The 17,774-nt window shown below is 39.9% G+C and overlaps 3 protein-coding genes across 3 annotated transcripts; 1 reads left to right on the top strand and 2 right to left on the bottom strand.

Annotated features, from left to right (window-relative positions):
• Nucleotides 1–1,430: 1,430 nt before the first annotated feature.
• Nucleotides 1,431–7,557, bottom strand: faf2 (Fas associated factor family member 2). Its single transcript, XM_084942263.1, has 11 exons — nt 7,430–7,557; nt 6,491–6,559; nt 6,258–6,392; nt 5,905–5,981; nt 5,674–5,812; nt 4,688–4,773; nt 4,370–4,461; nt 3,513–3,690; nt 2,359–2,530; nt 2,128–2,271; nt 1,431–1,866 (listed from the first exon to the last, which is right to left on the bottom strand). Exons 1-11 carry the CDS (start codon nt 7,490–7,492, stop codon nt 1,684–1,686), a joined length of 1,338 nt encoding a protein of 445 aa, XP_084798389.1. The 5' UTR covers nt 7,493–7,557; the 3' UTR covers nt 1,431–1,683.
• Nucleotides 7,558–7,691: 134 nt separating this feature from the next.
• On the bottom strand, nt 7,692–11,549 carry pin4 (protein (peptidylprolyl cis/trans isomerase) NIMA-interacting, 4 (parvulin)). Its single transcript, XM_084942315.1, has 4 exons — nt 11,379–11,549; nt 11,138–11,205; nt 9,950–10,069; nt 7,692–9,260 (listed from the first exon to the last, which is right to left on the bottom strand). The coding sequence occupies exons 1-4, from the start codon at nt 11,413–11,415 to the stop codon at nt 9,102–9,104; spliced, it is 384 nt and encodes a 127-aa protein (XP_084798441.1). The 5' UTR covers nt 11,416–11,549; the 3' UTR covers nt 7,692–9,101.
• Nucleotides 11,550–12,035: 486 nt separating this feature from the next.
• On the top strand, nt 12,036–16,300 carry nek12 (NIMA-related kinase 12). The gene is made up of 2 exons (XM_084938662.1): nt 12,036–13,181; nt 14,828–16,300. The coding sequence occupies exons 1-2, from the start codon at nt 12,056–12,058 to the stop codon at nt 15,022–15,024; spliced, it is 1,323 nt and encodes a 440-aa protein (XP_084794788.1). The 5' UTR covers nt 12,036–12,055; the 3' UTR covers nt 15,025–16,300.
• The last annotated feature ends 1,474 nt before the right edge of the window (nt 16,301–17,774 follow it).

The following is a 17,774-nucleotide window of genomic DNA, read 5'->3' as shown; positions in this document are numbered from 1 at the left end:
AGTGGTTTACTGTTCTTACTCTCCTTGGCCTCTAGGGGCCCTCGCCTGAACACCAGACTACCCACCCACCAACAGAGCCAGGGGCATGTGTTCTGTGTTAGGCAGATATTTTGCTTTGGTACTTGCACATTTACAGTTACCTCATTTTTTCCATGTTTGTATTGGGGCGGGTGGGAGGGGGAGAAAACAACTAATATATATTATATATAGGAAATGGTTCTTATTAATGTTATAATTTTTCATTCCATTGGAATCATATTGTTTGTAGCATTTAACATAACTAGTTAGTGTATTATATATATACATCTGTATACTGTTTGAAATTTTTAAGATTTGTACTTTTTTTAAATGAAAGTTGCTAGTTATGCTTTACCAAGTAGTGCAATCATATTTTTTTTTAATTGTTGTGGCTGATTTGAGAGGGTTGTTCACTAATAAATGTATGATGTATACCAATATCACAACTGTCATCTGACTCGCTATTCAAAGTTTGGGGGGGGGCTCATTGTACTTTAAATAACATCAGGTTATTCTTAAAAAAAAAAAGAAAGAAGAAGAGAGAAATAAGATCTCATCACTGCATGCAAGTGTTGTTCATTCTCAATAAACCCACGTTTTTAAAATGTTTTTAATTTATAGTTGGAAAATTACATCTTTACATGAGCCCATTTAGATGTTACAGGCGAACAGGCATCTATGAGTAACCACAGGCACACTATGAGCAGACTCGCACTATACTAGATAAAGCCACATGTAAAAGCTGTGGCTTCTTGTTAAATAATGTATCTTTGAACTTCATGAGCTTGCGGCAGTCTGCTTTACATAGTAACCAATCTGCATTTGGTCATTTCATGACACAAAGGAGTCAAACAAAACATATGGTAAATTTAGGGATTTTAAATAGCTAACTTATGTACAGGTCATGGCTCATTTATAACAGGGTTCCCATTTATCCTCAAAGTCCAAAACCACTAACCTGCTCCCTGAAGTAGGTACATTTGTTCTTCAAACCACATGGATTAACAATCACAGCCGTAACAAACCCAACTCAGACCGATTTTGTTGTGCTCATTAGTCAGTGTGAGGGAAACATAAACTCAAGGCGAAAGGATGTTGGATGGGGACAAGGATCAAACATCAAAACTTTGACCAAAATTACAAAAGAAAAAAAAGTTAGCTAAGGAAACACACCATCATAGAAATCTCCATTCTGCATCCTCAATGTAACTATTAACACATTCTGGTGGGTCAAATGCCCACAAAAGAACAACTCTGGGTTATGATTCTGGTGTTGCACAAAGCTATTGTGCTGTTTCAGAACATTTCAGTAGATGATTAATCTGGTGCTGCAGCAAATACTGGTGTGAAAGAACACCAATTAACCGGGGGCAAGTACAAGTGATGGAAATCAAACTCTGTCCACACATAGATGAGTTCAAGGAAGGACTTCAAGAAATATTTATTTGATAAAATTCAAGACTTTCCAGGCTATTGGGAACCCTGTAAACACAACCAAACAAGGACTAGAGATGTAGGGTGGTTTAATTTTTTTTCCAGGTTAGGGTTTTATCTCAATGATCCCTTATGCATAATGGCCATTGAACAAAATATGAAAAAAGAAAAAAAGGATGGGTTGGTGTCAGAGGAAAATGTTTCCTCGCTGTAGAAGAGGTATGTTATCTATTAATCGTCCGTAAGGTCCTGAACAAAAAGCACCTCGGAGCGGCTGAGTCCTGCCTCTTTCAGCGTGGGTGGGTTGGGCTGCTCTTCAGTGGGAAGGCAGGGCAAGACGCGGCGAGGGAAGTTTGTAACTATCTGAAACTTCTCTGGAGTTTCTTTCAAAGAGAATAGGAAATCGTGTATTACCTGTGAAAGAAAAATAACAAAGTGATGCTTTCATAATGAAACAAGAGAAGAAACTTTTTTCTAATAACATGAAATTATGTAAAAATAATTTGTGGACTACTGAATCAAGACTGCAATTAGATGAGAAAACCAAATAAGGAAGCTAAACCATGTGGCTACACAACATCATTTACTAGAAACCTGACACTTTGCCAAAACAATTATTAAAAGTAGATAAATTAAGCAAGGGCAAATGGGAGTGTACAACCGAGTGATGCTCACCGTCAGAGACTGGCCAAACAGGAATCGCCTCTCTACTCGTGTATCGTTGGGCAGCTTGAACACTATTTTGACACTTTCAGGATCATCTGCAGGAGGCTCTGGAGGAAGACATTCCGACTTCCTCTCCTTCTCCTCTTCAAGTGTCTGGAAAAGTGACAACATTAATCAGAAACTCAGAATGCAAACACGAAAAAAAATCTCTTATTTCCATCAATGCAAAACAGGACTCACTCGTCGTCTCCGCTCTTCAGCAAGAGCACTCTGTCGGACCTTCTCCTCCTCTTGCCTCTTCTGCTCCTGCTCCTCCCTTTTCTTTCGTTCCTTCTCCTGGTCGGCACGGAGCGAAGCCAGATAGGCCTCATCCTGCTGCTGCCTTAGCACTTGGGTCTGGTTCCTCTCCTCGCTGAAACAAAAAGGTGACGTCTTTATCCAACACAAAGTGTGGCATTAAGCAGTGAATGACATACTATTGTTTTTGTGTACATCCGCAAATGCCGGCCATGTCTATATCTCTGACTACCACATCTACACATCACTGTCCATGCCATAATAAGCTGTGGTCATTAAATTAGCCTTGTGTCCTGTCCTTGCACTTCAATTAAATTAAACAATATGGGCCTCCTACCAAAACAAACATGGGTGTTTTTCAGAAATTGAACTTTTCCATTTTCATTCATCTACTAACAAAACTGACCTTTGGAAATCCTTCTTAGGCAAAAATATGTGCACACTTCTCTGTATTAACATTATTTTTGGGGTTATATCACCTCCTACTGGTTGGGCATGCTCTGAACAACATCTAAGTTGTGTTTTTGGATTCTCATGTGCACACTTATTTGAGAAAGGGGAAACAGTTTTTAAAAAAAAATACTAGTGTATGTGTGGACTAGGTCTAAGGCAGAAGTACTTCACACACCAGTGACTGACAGCTAGCAAACAACCAATCAGCACTCAAAAGGCGAGCCCACAGGGCTTCGATTAGCTTTTACGATGAGCTTAACTAGTTGCCTGTTATCTTTTTTCACAAACATCACAATGGTCAGTTTTGCTTTCAGTAATCAGGGGAAAGAATGTGATGAAATAATTTGTGATGGTCACACTTCAATCAAAACTATCACACAATTAAAGTTAAACAGAGAACAGAGAGCAGAAAGCAGTTTTGCTCACGGGGTGAATGGACAACCATATGTCACAAGGCTGAATACAGTGGCTTAGGTTTGAGTCCAACCCAGAGCCCTTTACTCTTTCTCTCATTTCCTGTCTACTCTCCACTACTACACTGTCTAATGAAGGCAAAGACCCCAAAATATAATGGGTTTTTTTTAAGTGTCGAGAAGATCTTTTAAAGTCATGCAAGTCAGTGTTAGTTAATCAATTTTCTGTACCGTTCAAGGCGCTCTGACATTAGATATGTTTGGTTAGCATCCATGATGAACGTCAGCTGGTTGATAAGGTCCTCTGGCTGAATGAGACCCTCGAGCCTGCCGACCACTGTCATCTTGCGATCCTTCAGCATTATCATGGCCAGGAATGGGTAAGTGTTCTCTCGCAACGCTTGGGACACTTAAAAAGAAATTACACTGTCAAATCTCCTGTAATAACAGTGACACTACATTTTAATTAAAAGTCAGTTCACACCAAGCACAAATGGACAAACAAATCCTACCTCGTTGAACATGTGGCAGCTCACAGGCAAATCATTTCTATTCAAATTAGGTTTTAAACCCTCCACTGCCAGCTCAAAGCAATAAAAGGGATTTTGTTGCTTCTCAAAGCATCAAAAATGACATTACAGACTCAGCATGTGACCGTTTCTAGAAACAACGTCTCCATTAATGATGATAAACCACATAACTGCCTCCTGTCTGTCTGATACATTTATGCTTTTCAGACCAAAATTCCATTACACTTGGATTAGGGTAAGAACAGTCTTAAAGGAGAACACAAACTTGTACAAAACCCAAACTATCTGCATGTCTGAAAGCCACGAGTGGCTTGTTATGATTTGCTATATGCTCTACCCACCTATAAAACATCCATGTGCAATAAAACTGCACATGGATGTTCAAACTGAGCGTGTTTTTATTACAACTAGACCGCCTCCACACAACAAAGATGCTGCTCTCTTTTCTTATCATTCTTTAAGTTAAAAAAAAGAAGGTCACTTCCTCACTTCAACCTGTTTTATACTTTATTTCCCATTTATCACAGCAACTCAGTAATAAGTAACAAACATGCATACCTCTGTAGCCCTCAGGCTTGCTTGTTGAACATGCCCAAAAGAGCATTCGTGTGTTGAGGAAGGTAATGACCTCTTCAGTACATAATGTGGAGCTGGAATGTAACAAATCAGGACCATAAAAACATGTTTTTCATGTGTATATGCTTAGAACAAATAAATTGTTAATTGATTGTTAATAAAGAAAGGATGTGTCTTTACATCATGCAGCAAAAAGCAAGCAGATGTACCTGTACACCAGCAACTGTACAACACATGCATCAGGCAGTATGGGACCTATAGTGGCTACAGGTGATGTGGGCATAAAAAAAAAAATCATACCGGCAAAACTCGTCAGTGTCTTGATGATCGTCTCCGTGAAGGTACACTAATAGGTAGCGGAGCTCCCTTTTGGCATCGTTCAGTGCCTACAAGTATCACAATAAGCAAAGGCAGTTTTATCTTTTTTGCTGTCTTAACATTAGGGCTGCACGATTAATCGTTAGAAAATCGCGATCTCAATTCATACTTATGTGCGATCTCATTTCCAAATGACAACGATTTAAAAAAAAAGAAAGAAAAAAAAAGACGACGATTGTACCGCATTTTGATCCGGGACGTAATCTGCATGAAAACAAGCGCTCACTCTTCCTGCTCAACAAATGACAAGGGCGGAGCCTTATACCACGTGATACAGAAGCTGGCTGCTAAAATTGGCAGGGAAAAAACAACGGAGAGCACGTCAGGGATGATGAGAAAGAGACTGGAGAAAATCCGTCCCGGTCAACCACCTAAACATCAATAACGGGAACCTTATACAGCGCTTCCCTATACCCGTCGAACTCCCGCAGGCACAAAGAAATTACGGAGGCTATTACTTATCACCTGACCAAAGATATGGCTCCCATCAACACTGTGCAAAACGAGGGATTTAGGAAAATGATCAACACCCTAGACAAACGCTACACAGTGCCGTCCCGCAACTATTTTTCTATTGTTGCACTACCTGCTCTATACACGCAGTGTCGAGCAACGGTGGAGATGGAATTTCAAGCAGTACAACATTTTGCGGCAACGACAAAATGTGAGACATTTGTTGTTTTTATGTTTATTTATTGTTTTTATGTTCAGTCTCAACTGTTACGAAGTTGATGTGCAGTTAATTTAGCGCAATAAATATTTATATTGGAAAAGAAAATCGTGAGAATCGTGATCTCAATTCTAAGCAAAAAAATCGTGATTCTCATTTTATGCAAAATCGTGCAGCCCTACTTAACATCACTTCAGAAACGAAAATATACTTTTATCATCCATATCCATGTTCTCACCTGGCTGTATGTTCCCTGGTAAAAGACAGGGTGTGCCTGCCCATACTTCTCCTCAAAACTATGAATGAAAGACACAACGTCTCCAACGGGGTCTGTCACACGACCACGAGGATCAGGCCTGATGAACCGCAGGGCAAGCCTTGGAACAAAAAACATTTTATATAATAGTTGCAATCAGGAATTTTGCTTTATGCAGCAACTGTGAGTTAAAAACCTAAAGGCTCTAATTACCTGAATATGTCCAGAAGTGTGTAATATGTAAATCTGAATGGTAGCATTATCAAATAGTAACTCCATCCTAGCAACCCCTGAAAAGAAACACCAGTGCAATCCATCACACCTTAAACATTGCCAAAATGAGAGATTCTCTATCTTTTTAACTATAAAACACAACTAAAAACTACAAAATCACTTAGACTGAACATTTGTTCAAAGACACTTAAAGGTTACACACGTATTATTACACACAGCATATAAGTAGCACTATTTCCAAGAGAAACAGGTGAGGCATGTGCAAGAGTTCCAAAGAATCTAGTATTCCATTTTTGTATAGTGAAACAATAGATATGAGTCTCCAGACCTACCCTGGGTTGTGGCCTTGACACGATGTAACTATATACTCTATGATCTGCTGTATTGACCTGAAGTGGTCTGGATGGTGGAGGGTTAAACACACTGGGCACTCCTTCCTGCTCGTTAAGCCTGTCTTGTACTGCAGCCTGAAATAAACAAATGTTTAAGCCAGTTGTTCTTATTTCAGTAGTCATATGTATATTAAGTTAATAGAAAATCATTAAAAAAAGCATGTCTCCTGTACCTCTATGTTCCAATTGTGTTGCTCTAATGTTCGACGACATTGGTCCATTGATTCCAAACCGGTTAAATCCTATTAAAAAACAACAACAAACAAACAAACAAACAAACAAACAAACAGGGGAAAAAAAACCCCGAAAGATTAAAAAGACCGTAGGTTGACTATAGGTGGACTATAAAAGAAGAAAATTGTCGTCTCTAAGCTTGGATTGTCTCTCACAAATTCTTCATTAAGAATGAGCAACAATGACACAATAGTCTGAATCGCCTATCTTATTTAGTGTCCTTTAACGGGGTTTGAGGAGGAATTTGACCTCGAAAACAAGATAAATCATCTAGAGAACAAAGCACGATGGTATGTAATGTTAATTCAAGTGGTTCCAACAGTTAGCTTACCAACGGCCAAAGAAAGGTAGAGCAGGCTACAAATGGAGATGGAGCAATATCGCATGTATTGGGTTTATTATCATATAATGACAGAGTGACTTCGCGTAGCTACAACTATTGTGTGGCTCAGAAACTTCAGTGGCAGCTGTGCTAATGTTAACTCAGCAAGTGTTATGTAGGGAGCGTCAATGAAAAGCTAGCCTCAGCCCAAGTTGACGTTGAGTCAAAATTGACATTAAACACCAGGTAATGGTGGAACGGACTGACCTAGCTGGAGTGTTTATACCCGCGTGAGAGCCGCGCGACAAACATATAAACGTTTAAAGTCTGCTAACTTGTTAGCCAGCCTAGCTAGTGTTCGCTAGCTTCGCTAACGTTAGCTCTGACTCAAGTTGACGGGTGAGGGCTGGGGGTAACGTTATCGAAGTTGACTGTGCAAAAAAGCGTTGAAACATGCGGGCCACACTACGTTCACACCCTGTTACTATCGACGACAGAGCATCGCCACGCGAGGTCTCAAACGGACACGAGTTGAGGCGGAATATCAGCTGTCTACCTGAAATTGGAGGAGTTTTTCAGTCTGCGCCTGGGATAATTCTGGCTCCTCTGGCGCCGCCATCTTACCTCGCCAATCATCTAGCAAGGCCTAACAACGTCAACTGTCTTTTCCTGATTCCAGCTGTGCAGGCGCGAGCTGCGCGGGCTGCTGCCGCCTAGCGGTTTGGATGTATTTGAGCCCCTCATTATGGCACCCATGAAAGAAGTTTTTGTTTTCCATTAAAAGGAAAAGCAAAAAAACAATCAAAAGTACAAAAATGTTCATTTACTCAAGCTTTATTCCATTTATTTGTTTATAAAATACAAAAATTCACTGACTTCTTCATCAACATACACCACTGATGTGCAGTACAGTAATAACTCAGCCAATTCCATATGCACTAATGCACAATAACAAGTCAGATGGTCGCTCTTCTCCTTAGTCTGGAGGATGCCAGATCCATGTTTTCCAAAAGAAACTTGAAATTTCAATTCATCACAGAACAGCTTTCTGCTTTGCCATTTAAAATGTAATTTGGCACAATGAAGAATGTGCTGTCTCTGGATCATGTTCACATATGGTTCTTCTTTGATGATTGAGCTTTAACCTTCATTTGTGCATGGCACAGTGAACTGTGTTCAGAGACAGTGATTTCTGAAAGTGTTCTTGAGGTCATGCAGTAATTTCCATCTAATGATCATGCTTGTTTATAATGTAGTGTCGATGCAGAGCTTAAAGATAATGGCTATCCCATACTGATTTTCAACCTTGTTCTTTGCACAGAGATTTTCCAGATTCTTTGATTTTTAAGACCTTATTATGCACGGCAGATGATAAAATATTCAAAGTCTTTACAATTTTACAATGAGGAATTTTTTTGCTGAAACTGTTCAATGATTTGTAAAGTCTTTTGAAGATTGGTGAACCTCTGCCCCCTATCCTTCTGAAAAACCCAAGAAAATTTACAGCCTGTTTTGAGCCAAGAAACACCCTGGACTGTATATCATATATTTACAGTCTGTTCACTTGAGATTTAGCATGCAGTCCAATTCTTGATGATAAGGTGGGAGTCTACAAGACTGTCCATCCATATACACTACTGATGTGCAGTACAGTAATAACTCTGCTTAAAGGGTTCGTGTTTTAGCATGCATCTTTTATACATTTTTACACAATTCTGATGATTTCTAATTCATGTGACGTTCTCTATAATTAAAATGTTCTCTATAATGAAACTCTTCTTCAGGATACACAATAATAGAAACTCCTACATTAACACTCAATCATCCAATATTCACACCCATTGAAGAATTTCCTTTTTTACTATGGTAATTTTATTTATGGAAGCGAAGAATTAAAAGACATCACGTTAAAGAAAAAAATCCCCTTTTCTAAAAGATAATAAGGCATTAGATCTTTTTCAATAATGAGTCTAACTTCTAGCAGTCTTGTTATACCCTCTCAGTCATACCAGTAAACTTCTTTATTACATAAATGCATATCTTCTCCCTCAAGTTAAATTTTCAGTATGGCAAGAACATTTATCACAGACAAATCTGACAGAATTCTACATCAATGTTTTTTTTATTCTCATGTGTTTTGAAAAATATAAGAAAATCATCAGAAGTTTAACAATATAACATATTGGGCAATTTACATGTCTTGATTTCAAGTGTTGAACTGGCCCAAGTTACTTTTTCCCCTCTATCATAATGATGTGGTACCCAAATTTTGTCTTGACAGGAGGGTCTGTGTAGACTGGTTTATCCATGGAGCTGACAGGGAGGGCGAATGCTGCATCCTGGAAAGGTCCGACCATCGATCCTCGTGTCATCCACCCCAGATCACCCTGTCACAAACATAAAATGTCATGAAGAGATCACATGATATGCATCTGGGGAAAAGTGTAAATAAAGACCATGCTGATGCTGTACTGAAGAGGCAAACTGATATTTTGACAAACAAAAATAAACATTTTTTTTAAAAAGGGGTGTGAAGCAAATGCTTGTTTGCAGCAACTCTTCACAGATTTCTGTGGTGACCTGAGTAATAGCCTAATCTGGACTGGAGTTTCCCAGCAGCTCAAAATACATCAGTGTAGATGTTGTGGTGGGATGGTCAGCCATTGAAACTCATTATCTGTGATGCTAAACATTACACATCCTATGAAACAGTCAGGTTTTCCCTCACAGGACTTTGTGACACACAGAAAGATAAACAACAGTGTAATAAAGCAATCTGTAAACATTTCTATTAGTTTGGATTTCGTTTGCTCTAATATAATCCAAATGTCAATTATCAAATGGTTAAAAGAAAGGACTAAAATGGATAGATTTCTGCCAGAGCCAAGAAAAACTCTCAACAATGACATCTAGGCCACGTACTGTGTAATATGATAACTAAGGAATCATATGACAAATTTTCCATGGTTGCGTTACTTCTGACTGGGATGATTTCAGTTAAACATTATAAACAAACTGAGACTGTCAATAAAGGGAAACTAACACCACACATCTGATTACGAGTGCAGGCGCTTACTCCTTGTCTGGCTTTGTCTTCACTATACTGTGTAGCTACTTCACTGAAACGAACTCCAGCCTTCAGTTTCTCCATTGCTTCCATGCATTTTCCATGTTTTTCACACAGGATATGCCGGACCTGCAGAAAAAAAAAAAAAAAACAGATGATTCTGCTTGACTTGTGGGAGAGAAATGATGTCCCACTCTTGTCTGATATAGGATTCTAGCTGCCCGATAGCCCTGAGTCTTTTTTATTTTTCATTTGACAATGTGTTAAATGTTTTGCAGTTTACAGTAGTATGCAGTTTAGCATTCTCTTACAAGCCTTTCCCTCAAAAACACATTGTCGAGATGGAAGCACACTTTGGTCTAAAAGCCTGTATATACCTTTCAGCATTGATGGTGCCTTTCCAGATGTGCGAGCTCCCAAGGAGTGCACTGTTGTATCCCCAAGCCATCATAGAAGCTAGTGTTAGAGATGAGTGATGATATAACAAGCTGGATGGTTGCTCTTTGTCTTTAGTTCAGCATCCATGTTTTCCAAAAATAAAAAAAATATTCATGTTTCTATTCGTCTCAACCCAGAACGGTTTTCCACTTTCCCTCGGTCCATTTTAAATGAGCGAGGGAGGTTCTGGATCATGTTCACATGACTTCTTCTTTACATGACAGAGCCAGTGCTTTCTGGTGGAGTTCCTGAGCCCATTCAGTCATTTCCATGACAGAATCAAGCCTTTTTTTAACGTTATGCCCCCTGAGGGCTTGAAGATCGCAGCCCTTGTGCACAGAGATTTCTCCACATCAAAAGATTCAGATTTTGATATTATTGGTACTAAATTTTGATGTTTAGTTAAGTTTATGAAGTGCTTTTTCACAGAATATTTTTTAACAGAAAACCTTTTTTTAACAAAAACGTTTAACAACAGTCTCTCTGAATGTACCTAAATAAGGCGGGAATGATATACTGTGCAAAGGATAATTATTAAAAAGACAAGAAAAGGCAACAATTGTTCAGACATTTCTGTTAAAGCAGAAAGGTTTGGATTATTCTATTATTAAAATAGCATCGTACGGGACACTGCACGCGACATGGACTCGTTCATCTGTGCTCTCCTTTCAACTCCCCCAAAAGTCACATTTTTGTTGGGAAGGGAATGAAATCTGTCATTAATGTTGCAGTTTAGCTTTGTCTTCAATGTAACGTTACCTTGACAGCGGTCCCTCCCTTTGGGCCTTTTTCTTTCTTGTCGGTGTCTGCACTCCCTGAAGCAGCTCCTACATAGTGACAAGGTGGGAGATGAACACACCACAGCACCCGTTAAACCCATTAAAACTGCACTGTAGTAGTAACCGTTGTGATAAAGGCGCTTCTGGGATCACATGGAAAAGTTATTAGCTGACTTTAATTATAGAATACATATGCAGTTAGTAAGTTATAGGACACTAACCTTTACCACCCTTTCCCCCTTTTCCCTTTGGTGGCATTTCAGGCTAACGTGCACTTATAACTCAACAATAATCAATGAGAAATAACAGTTATAGATCAAACACTTGCTATGTTGTGATTAGCATGCGCATAAACCTGCGCAGAGAGCCCAAACTCTTCTTCTTTCGCCGGTCGTTGGTAGATCAAAGATTCTTGACACAATATACCGCCATCTACTGTATAGAACCATAAACGCGGTTCATTCATGTACACGCTAATGAGATGTTTCTTCCTTTTCTTATGAGACAGTACCAATGACTGTTTTTTACAGTCATTCGACGGCACTCAATGTTATCCCCTTTGCTGGCAACATAAAGGCTCACGCATGCACAGCGAGCTTTAATATTTAGATTTATTAATAAATTCATATTGTCGAACCATAGTTTAAAATAGTTTTAACATTTAAAAAGGGGGTTTTAAAAGGTTTGTGCAGGGCAGAGGTAATGAAACAGGTGCTAAAGAAAGAAAACAGTGTGTCCATTTAGAAACCCCACTAATGCTTGGACTCGCATGTGTAACTCTCACACCCCGACGCCGCTGACTGGCCCCATACCCATTCTCACAGCGTCATGGGTCACTATGGAAACGTAATGAACACAAACGGCTCGTGACGTGCGGGCTACAGTCTGGGTGTTGCCTATGTGTTTTTGTTTCTATGACACAAATATGGAGAAGTACGAGAGGGTCTTGCGGTTGGGCAGCGGAGGAGCGGCAGACGTGTTTCTCATGAGGCACGTGGAGCGGAAGTGCCTGTACGCGGTGAAGAGGATAAAGGCGGAGACCACGAGGAGGGCAAAAACGCAGAGGGCCATTCTCCAGGAAGCTGAAATTATCAAAAGGCTGGTACATCCTCACATTGTGAAATGCAGCGAGGCCTTTGTGAACTCCGACGATGGGTTCGTTTACATTGTGATGAGCTACTGCGATGGAGGGACTTTGGATGACAGAGTAAAGGAGAGGAAGCCAGGGGAGTTCTTCACAGAGCACACTGTGATGGGCTGGTTTGTCCAGGTCGCTATGGCTGTAAATTACATACACACAGCCAAAATACTTCACAGGGACATCAAACCCTCTAATGTGCTGCTGACAAAGCAAGGTGTGGTAAAGTTAGGGGATTTTGGCATATCCAGAATAATGACTAATACAGCCGATATGGCTTCCACATGTGTTGGGACACCCAGCTACCTAAGTCCCGAGCTTTGCCAGGACATCCCGTACAGCTGCAAGTCTGACATCTGGGCTCTTGGTTGTCTCCTGTATGAGCTCTGTGCTCTCAGGCCTGCTTTTGCAGCCAGAAATCTCCTGAGTCTGTTCAATAAGATCACCAAAGGAGAGTACCACCCTGTGCCTGACTTGTTCTCAGATAGTATTTCCTCATTAATCCAGAGCATGCTCAACCTCAATCCGGACAACAGGCCCAGTGCTGCTTGTATACTTAGCAGTGCCTATATGCGAGATCACCTGCAATCTATCAAAGACACACAGACAGACTGCTCCACGCCTGTGGCTCACATTAATGTGGAATTTAAAAAAGAAGACATCAACAAAACGCTTCAACCCTGTTTCGCCAGTCAGTCCTACTCTTGGGAAGAGAAAGAACAAAGTATGGATGTCAGTTTCTCCTCTGCAGATGTAGAGGAGGAAGATGAACAGAACCAATCCCACTATCCTGAGGATTTTGATGATGATGGAAGCTTGTCTTCTCCGGAGGGACAAAGTAAACAGTCTGGGTTGGCAATGAGGAGCGATTCTGCTGAGTCCATTGGTAATGCGTCCCTCCAATGTCCATAAGTATTCAGACATTGGGCATATAACATTTAAAAAAAACATTAAAACACCACAGTGGATTTTATATCCAGCAATCATGATGTGACTGACGGGCCAACTTTAGGTTTAAATCAGAGTTTAACAAAAAACATTAACTCTTTAGGAATTAGAAACATTTTTATAAACAGTCTTCCATTTTCAGAGGCTTGAAAGTAACTGGAAAATTCACCGATGAGTAATTTAATAGCCCAGTGAGGCTTTGTGTTATTCTATGACTAATAAATGACGTACAAGATTCATAGGCTGTCATTAGGTTTTAAAAAAAACAAAATATGTCTATAAACAAAAATTTGGGAATTGCCAGATCAGTTATGTAGTACTGTCCTAACAAGAATTAATGTACTGGCCAGCTCAGCATGAGAAAAAGCCTGAGCGAGCACAAAGAAAACTAAAGTGGATGATCACACAGGTCTTTCTGAGGTTGAGAAAAACTACTTCACAACATTGAATGACGTTAAGAATACTCTTGAGAGGGCAGGTGTGTCACTGCCAAAATCTACAATTAAGAAATGGCTTTGTAAATGGAAACACTGCAGGTGTAAAACAAGCTGAAAACCTCTGGTTACACTCAAAGACAGGAATGCCAGATTAGAGTCTGTCAAAAAAAAACATCTAAACGAGTCTGCACAATTCTGTAAAAGGAATCTGTGGATCAATTACGGAGAAGGAGAGAAAAAGCTCATGATCCAAAGCATACCGCATCATCTGTCAAGCACGGCGGAGGCAGCGTTATGGCATCGACACATGTGGCTGCCGGTGGAATCGGGTCTCAGGGGTTTATTGATGCTGTGACTGCTAATGGAAATAGCAGGATGAACTGTGAGGTGTTCAAATCAAACCAAAGCAAAGTACAAAAGCAACCCAAGAGTTCAGTCACCTGATTTCAACTCAGTAGAGCAGCTTTTCAGTTAATGAAGACAAAGCTGAATGCAGATAAACCCACAAAAAGCAGGCCTGGCAGAGCATCTTATCATCTCAATGATGATATTCACAGGTTATGGACTTCATGTAAAAATTACCAAACAATACAGTGATTATTGTTTAAGGCCAGAAAAATGTGAAATTCCATTTTTAGTTATTTAGTTATTATTACAGATCTTTTACAGCAGCAGCATCAAAGTGCAACATATCTACCCTTATCTGTTCCAACTTAATAATGTCAGAGGTGGTACAGTGGTTAGCAGTGTGGCCATGCACCAAAAAGGTCTTTGTGACAGCTGGGATAAGAAAAATATGGATGGATGGATTAATAATGTAGACAGTTTGGGGGAAAATGAAAACATGTTCTGAGAAACATGCTAGACTTTTTTCAGCTACTTAGCATTATTGTGTTAAATAGCTAATTCCTCTGCTAAAGGGATAGATGAACAGAGTGATAAACTGAGGGAAAACCTGCTTTTCCAGTGGGACCTTCTGTTGATCTGTGATGTGTGAAAACAAAGGAATCCACTACTGGTGATCAAAACAATGTGTGAAAGATGTTAACAGCTCTCTTATATCAGGTCTGTTAAGAATAAACTGACTTACAATGCCATTATTAAAACCAAACGTGTGTCATCCCTTGAATCATGTTTTTTTTCCCAGAGATCCCTGATACTTCAGAACAAGTTGACTATCCAGATGACTTCGAGGAAATTGAGGACAAGGACGATGATGAAGGAGACTGCGTGCACGCTGATGCTGCTCAGCAGCCACACGATGAAGCTCTGGTGGAAGAGTTTCAGCTATGCGATGCTGGAGGTTTGACCATTACACTGAAAGTGCTGAAGGAGAAGGGGTAAAGAGACAATGCATTGTTAAAATGAAACACAGTGTTAAATAACGGGACCTTTGATGCTGAACGTATTTTAAAAGTGCCTGGCTTGATAAAAGCTTTATACGCCTCAGTTTGAAAAGGACGTGAAGCCTCCTGTCAGCGGTCTTATAGCACATTTCCCCTCCATAAGAGACCCTTTGGGGATAAATAAGTTCCTTTTACTGCTGGATGATGTTCAAAACACTTGGTGGGGCTAAAGAGAACAAATAGTTGCGTTGTGGCTGCTCAGCTGTGTGATAAATGCTGAATGAATGTGATGCATTATGGCCACAGAAGTGAAGGTGAAGTTTTATAATTTTATACATTTTGTAGATGCAGTTTGATATTGTTTTCTTATGGAGGATGAAACACCAGCAATGACTTTTGAATGCTTTCCAAAAGCAGCAGTGGACGTTTGGAAGTGGATGTTAAACCTTAATACACAACTTCCAATATCAGGCTTCTATCTGTGTGTGTATTTGTGTCTTTATCCTATTACTTTCAATGCTTTGTCTTTTGTGTTATTACATAATATATGTGAAATGACACGGCCTTTCTACCAGCTATTTCTTAACCTCTGCTTCATTATATGGCACGCATTTGTTCAGAGGAAGTATGTGGTGCACGATGCTGGTCATAAAGTTAACCATGATAACATATGAGCACAGAAAATATTGCAGAAATTGCAAAGAGATATAATGGGTAAACTGCTTAGAAGTCAAAGGTCTGCAAATAACGAAAGACCTGCCAGGAAACATTATTATCATCACTCGGTGCGTGACTTTAAACTTGATAGATTGCAGTCAGGATTCAAAAGGCCCCACAGTGAACGTTAGAGTTCCAAATCTTTCTGTGTTCAACTCAATGAGCTCATTGTTTTTGCTAAAACTGACTATGCAGCAAACCAGTAACTGACATTAAAAATTATTATTATTATGGTATTTTTTTTTTCCATCTCCGAATCCACGCAAACTCCTGTGACGCACGCCATTTATGTTATATCAAGATTTTAAGGCGTCTTTTTCCTGTCAGTCACAATTCTTAAGCAATCATGTTTACATGCAAATGCTCATCACTCATCTTACATGTCATTCGTAGCTTAGTCATACTGGCAGCGAAAAGAAAAACAAAGTGTGAGCCAAATATGGCAGCATGAAAAATTGGTGGAAAAAAGGGCAACGCAAGTGTGGTGTTTATATTTGCTGAAAAAGCTAGGATCTACCTAAAGCATTTGCTCGCTGTGGGTAAAAGCTGTAATCTGGGACGGCACTGATTCAGCTTTCTGTTACTTTTTAATTTGAACGTTTTAACCAAACGTTCAAATTAAAAAGTAACAGAAAGCCCAGTGCTGACTGGCAGAGCGCACACATAGCAACACCCTCCTTCATTGTCTCAGCATTATACCGAGCAGGCACTACTGAACGCTGTATTTCCTGTGATCGTGTCTGTTAAGAAAGAAAAAAAATAAAGTGAAACCGCATATCTAAGATTCGATATATTAAAAAAAAATCATAATAAGGAGCTTCATAATGCTCGCACTTTATTTAACGCTTTCAAAGTCATGTTATTTTGTGTTATTTTGTGTTATTACGGTGTGCGCAACATTATTACATCAACTTAGAATTGAACCTGGTGTCATGTGCTCACTAGCCACTTCATTAGGTACACATCACTAGAAGTGGGTGATTCTTCGTGCAGCAGATTCAGCAAGGTGCTGAATGCATTCTTCAGCTGTTGCAAATTTGATGATTAGACATGCATCCTGTGAAATTCCTGTTCCATCACATCCCAAAGGTACTCAACTGGATTGAGATCTGTTGCCCGTTAAGGCCACTTGAGTACACTGGACTCATTGTCACATTTAACAAACCAGTTTGTGACGATTTAAGCTTTGTGACATGGCAAGTTATCTGCTGGACGCAGCTTTCAGGCGATGGGTACACTGTGGTCATACAGTAGCAGTAACAATACTCAAGTATGCTTCTTCTTCTTCTTTTAGCTGCTCCCTTTAGAGGTTGCCGCAGTCGATTATCTGCCTCCATCTCATCCTAGCCTTAGCATCCTCTTCTGTCACACCAACCCTCTGCATGCCCTCCTTCACTAGATACATGGATTTTCTCAGTGTTTTTTTGCTCCTGCCTGGCAGCTCCATATTCAACAACCTTTGTCAAAAATATCCACTATCCCTCCTTTGCACATGCCCAAATCATCTCAGTCTCAAATCTCTAACTTTGTCTCCAGTCTGCTCAACCGGAGCTGTACCACTGATGTACTCATCATTAAAATCTAAATACCTTCTACTGCGCAACCAAATTCCATCTTTTTGTTTGTGCAACAGTCTCCAGACCATACATAATAGCAGGTGTCACTACCATCTTGTAAACCTTCCCTTTCATACTTGCTGTCCCCTATATGACAAATCACCCCAAAGACTCGTCTCCACCCATTCAATCCCACCTGCACTCTCTTCTTTACCTCTCTTGTTCCTTTGAATAGTTGAACCCAGGTATTTGAACTCAAATATTCAAGCTGTGAAGTTTGTTTAAATGATGCTCAGTTAGCCGTAAGGGGCCCAAAGTGGGCCAAGAAAATATCTCCCACACCATTACACTACCACCACCAGCCTCAACCATTGATACAAGACAGGATGGATCCATGCTTTCATGTTGTTTAAGCGTAATTTGGATCCTACCATCTGAAAGTTGGATTTTTCCAATGGTCTACTGTCCACCACTG

The sequence above is a fragment of the Perissodus microlepis genome, chromosome 2 (assembly GCF_051167445.1).
Source record: "Perissodus microlepis isolate ML-2025 ecotype Zambia chromosome 2, ASM5116744v1, whole genome shotgun sequence".
NCBI lineage: Eukaryota > Metazoa > Chordata > Actinopteri > Cichliformes > Cichlidae > Perissodus > Perissodus microlepis.
Note: the sequence above shows the minus strand (reverse complement) of the source record. Positions and strands in the feature narration are given on the sequence as shown.

Excerpts from the sequence above, each read along its gene's own strand:
- pin4 (XM_084942315.1), bottom strand. The coding sequence starts at position 11,415 with ATGCCACCAAAGGGAAAAGGGGGAAAGGGTGGTAAAG. Across the intron at positions 11,206-11,378 it reads AGGGGGAAAGGGTGGTAAAG|GAGCTGCTTCAGGGAGTGCA; the intron begins GTTAGTGTCCTA and ends GTCACTATGTAG. Across the intron at positions 10,070-11,137 it reads AGGGAGGGACCGCTGTCAAG|GTCCGGCATATCCTGTGTGA; the intron begins GTAACGTTACAT and ends TTTTTTCTGCAG.
- nek12 (XM_084938662.1), top strand. The coding sequence starts at position 12,056 with ATGTGTTTTTGTTTCTATGACACAAATATGGAGAAGTACGAGAGGGTC. Across the intron at positions 13,182-14,827 it reads CGATTCTGCTGAGTCCATTG|AGATCCCTGATACTTCAGAA; the intron begins GTAATGCGTCCC and ends TTTTTTTCCCAG.
- faf2 (XM_084942263.1), bottom strand. The coding sequence starts at position 7,492 with ATGGCGGCGCCAGAGGAGCCAGAATTATCCCAGGCGCAGACTGAAAAA. Across the intron at positions 5,813-5,904 it reads ACACTTCTGGACATATTCAG|GCTTGCCCTGCGGTTCATCA; the intron begins GTAATTAGAGCC and ends TTTTGTTCCAAG. Across the intron at positions 2,531-3,512 it reads ATGTCAGAGCGCCTTGAACG|CGAGGAGAGGAACCAGACCC; the intron begins GTACAGAAAATT and ends TTTTTGTTTCAG.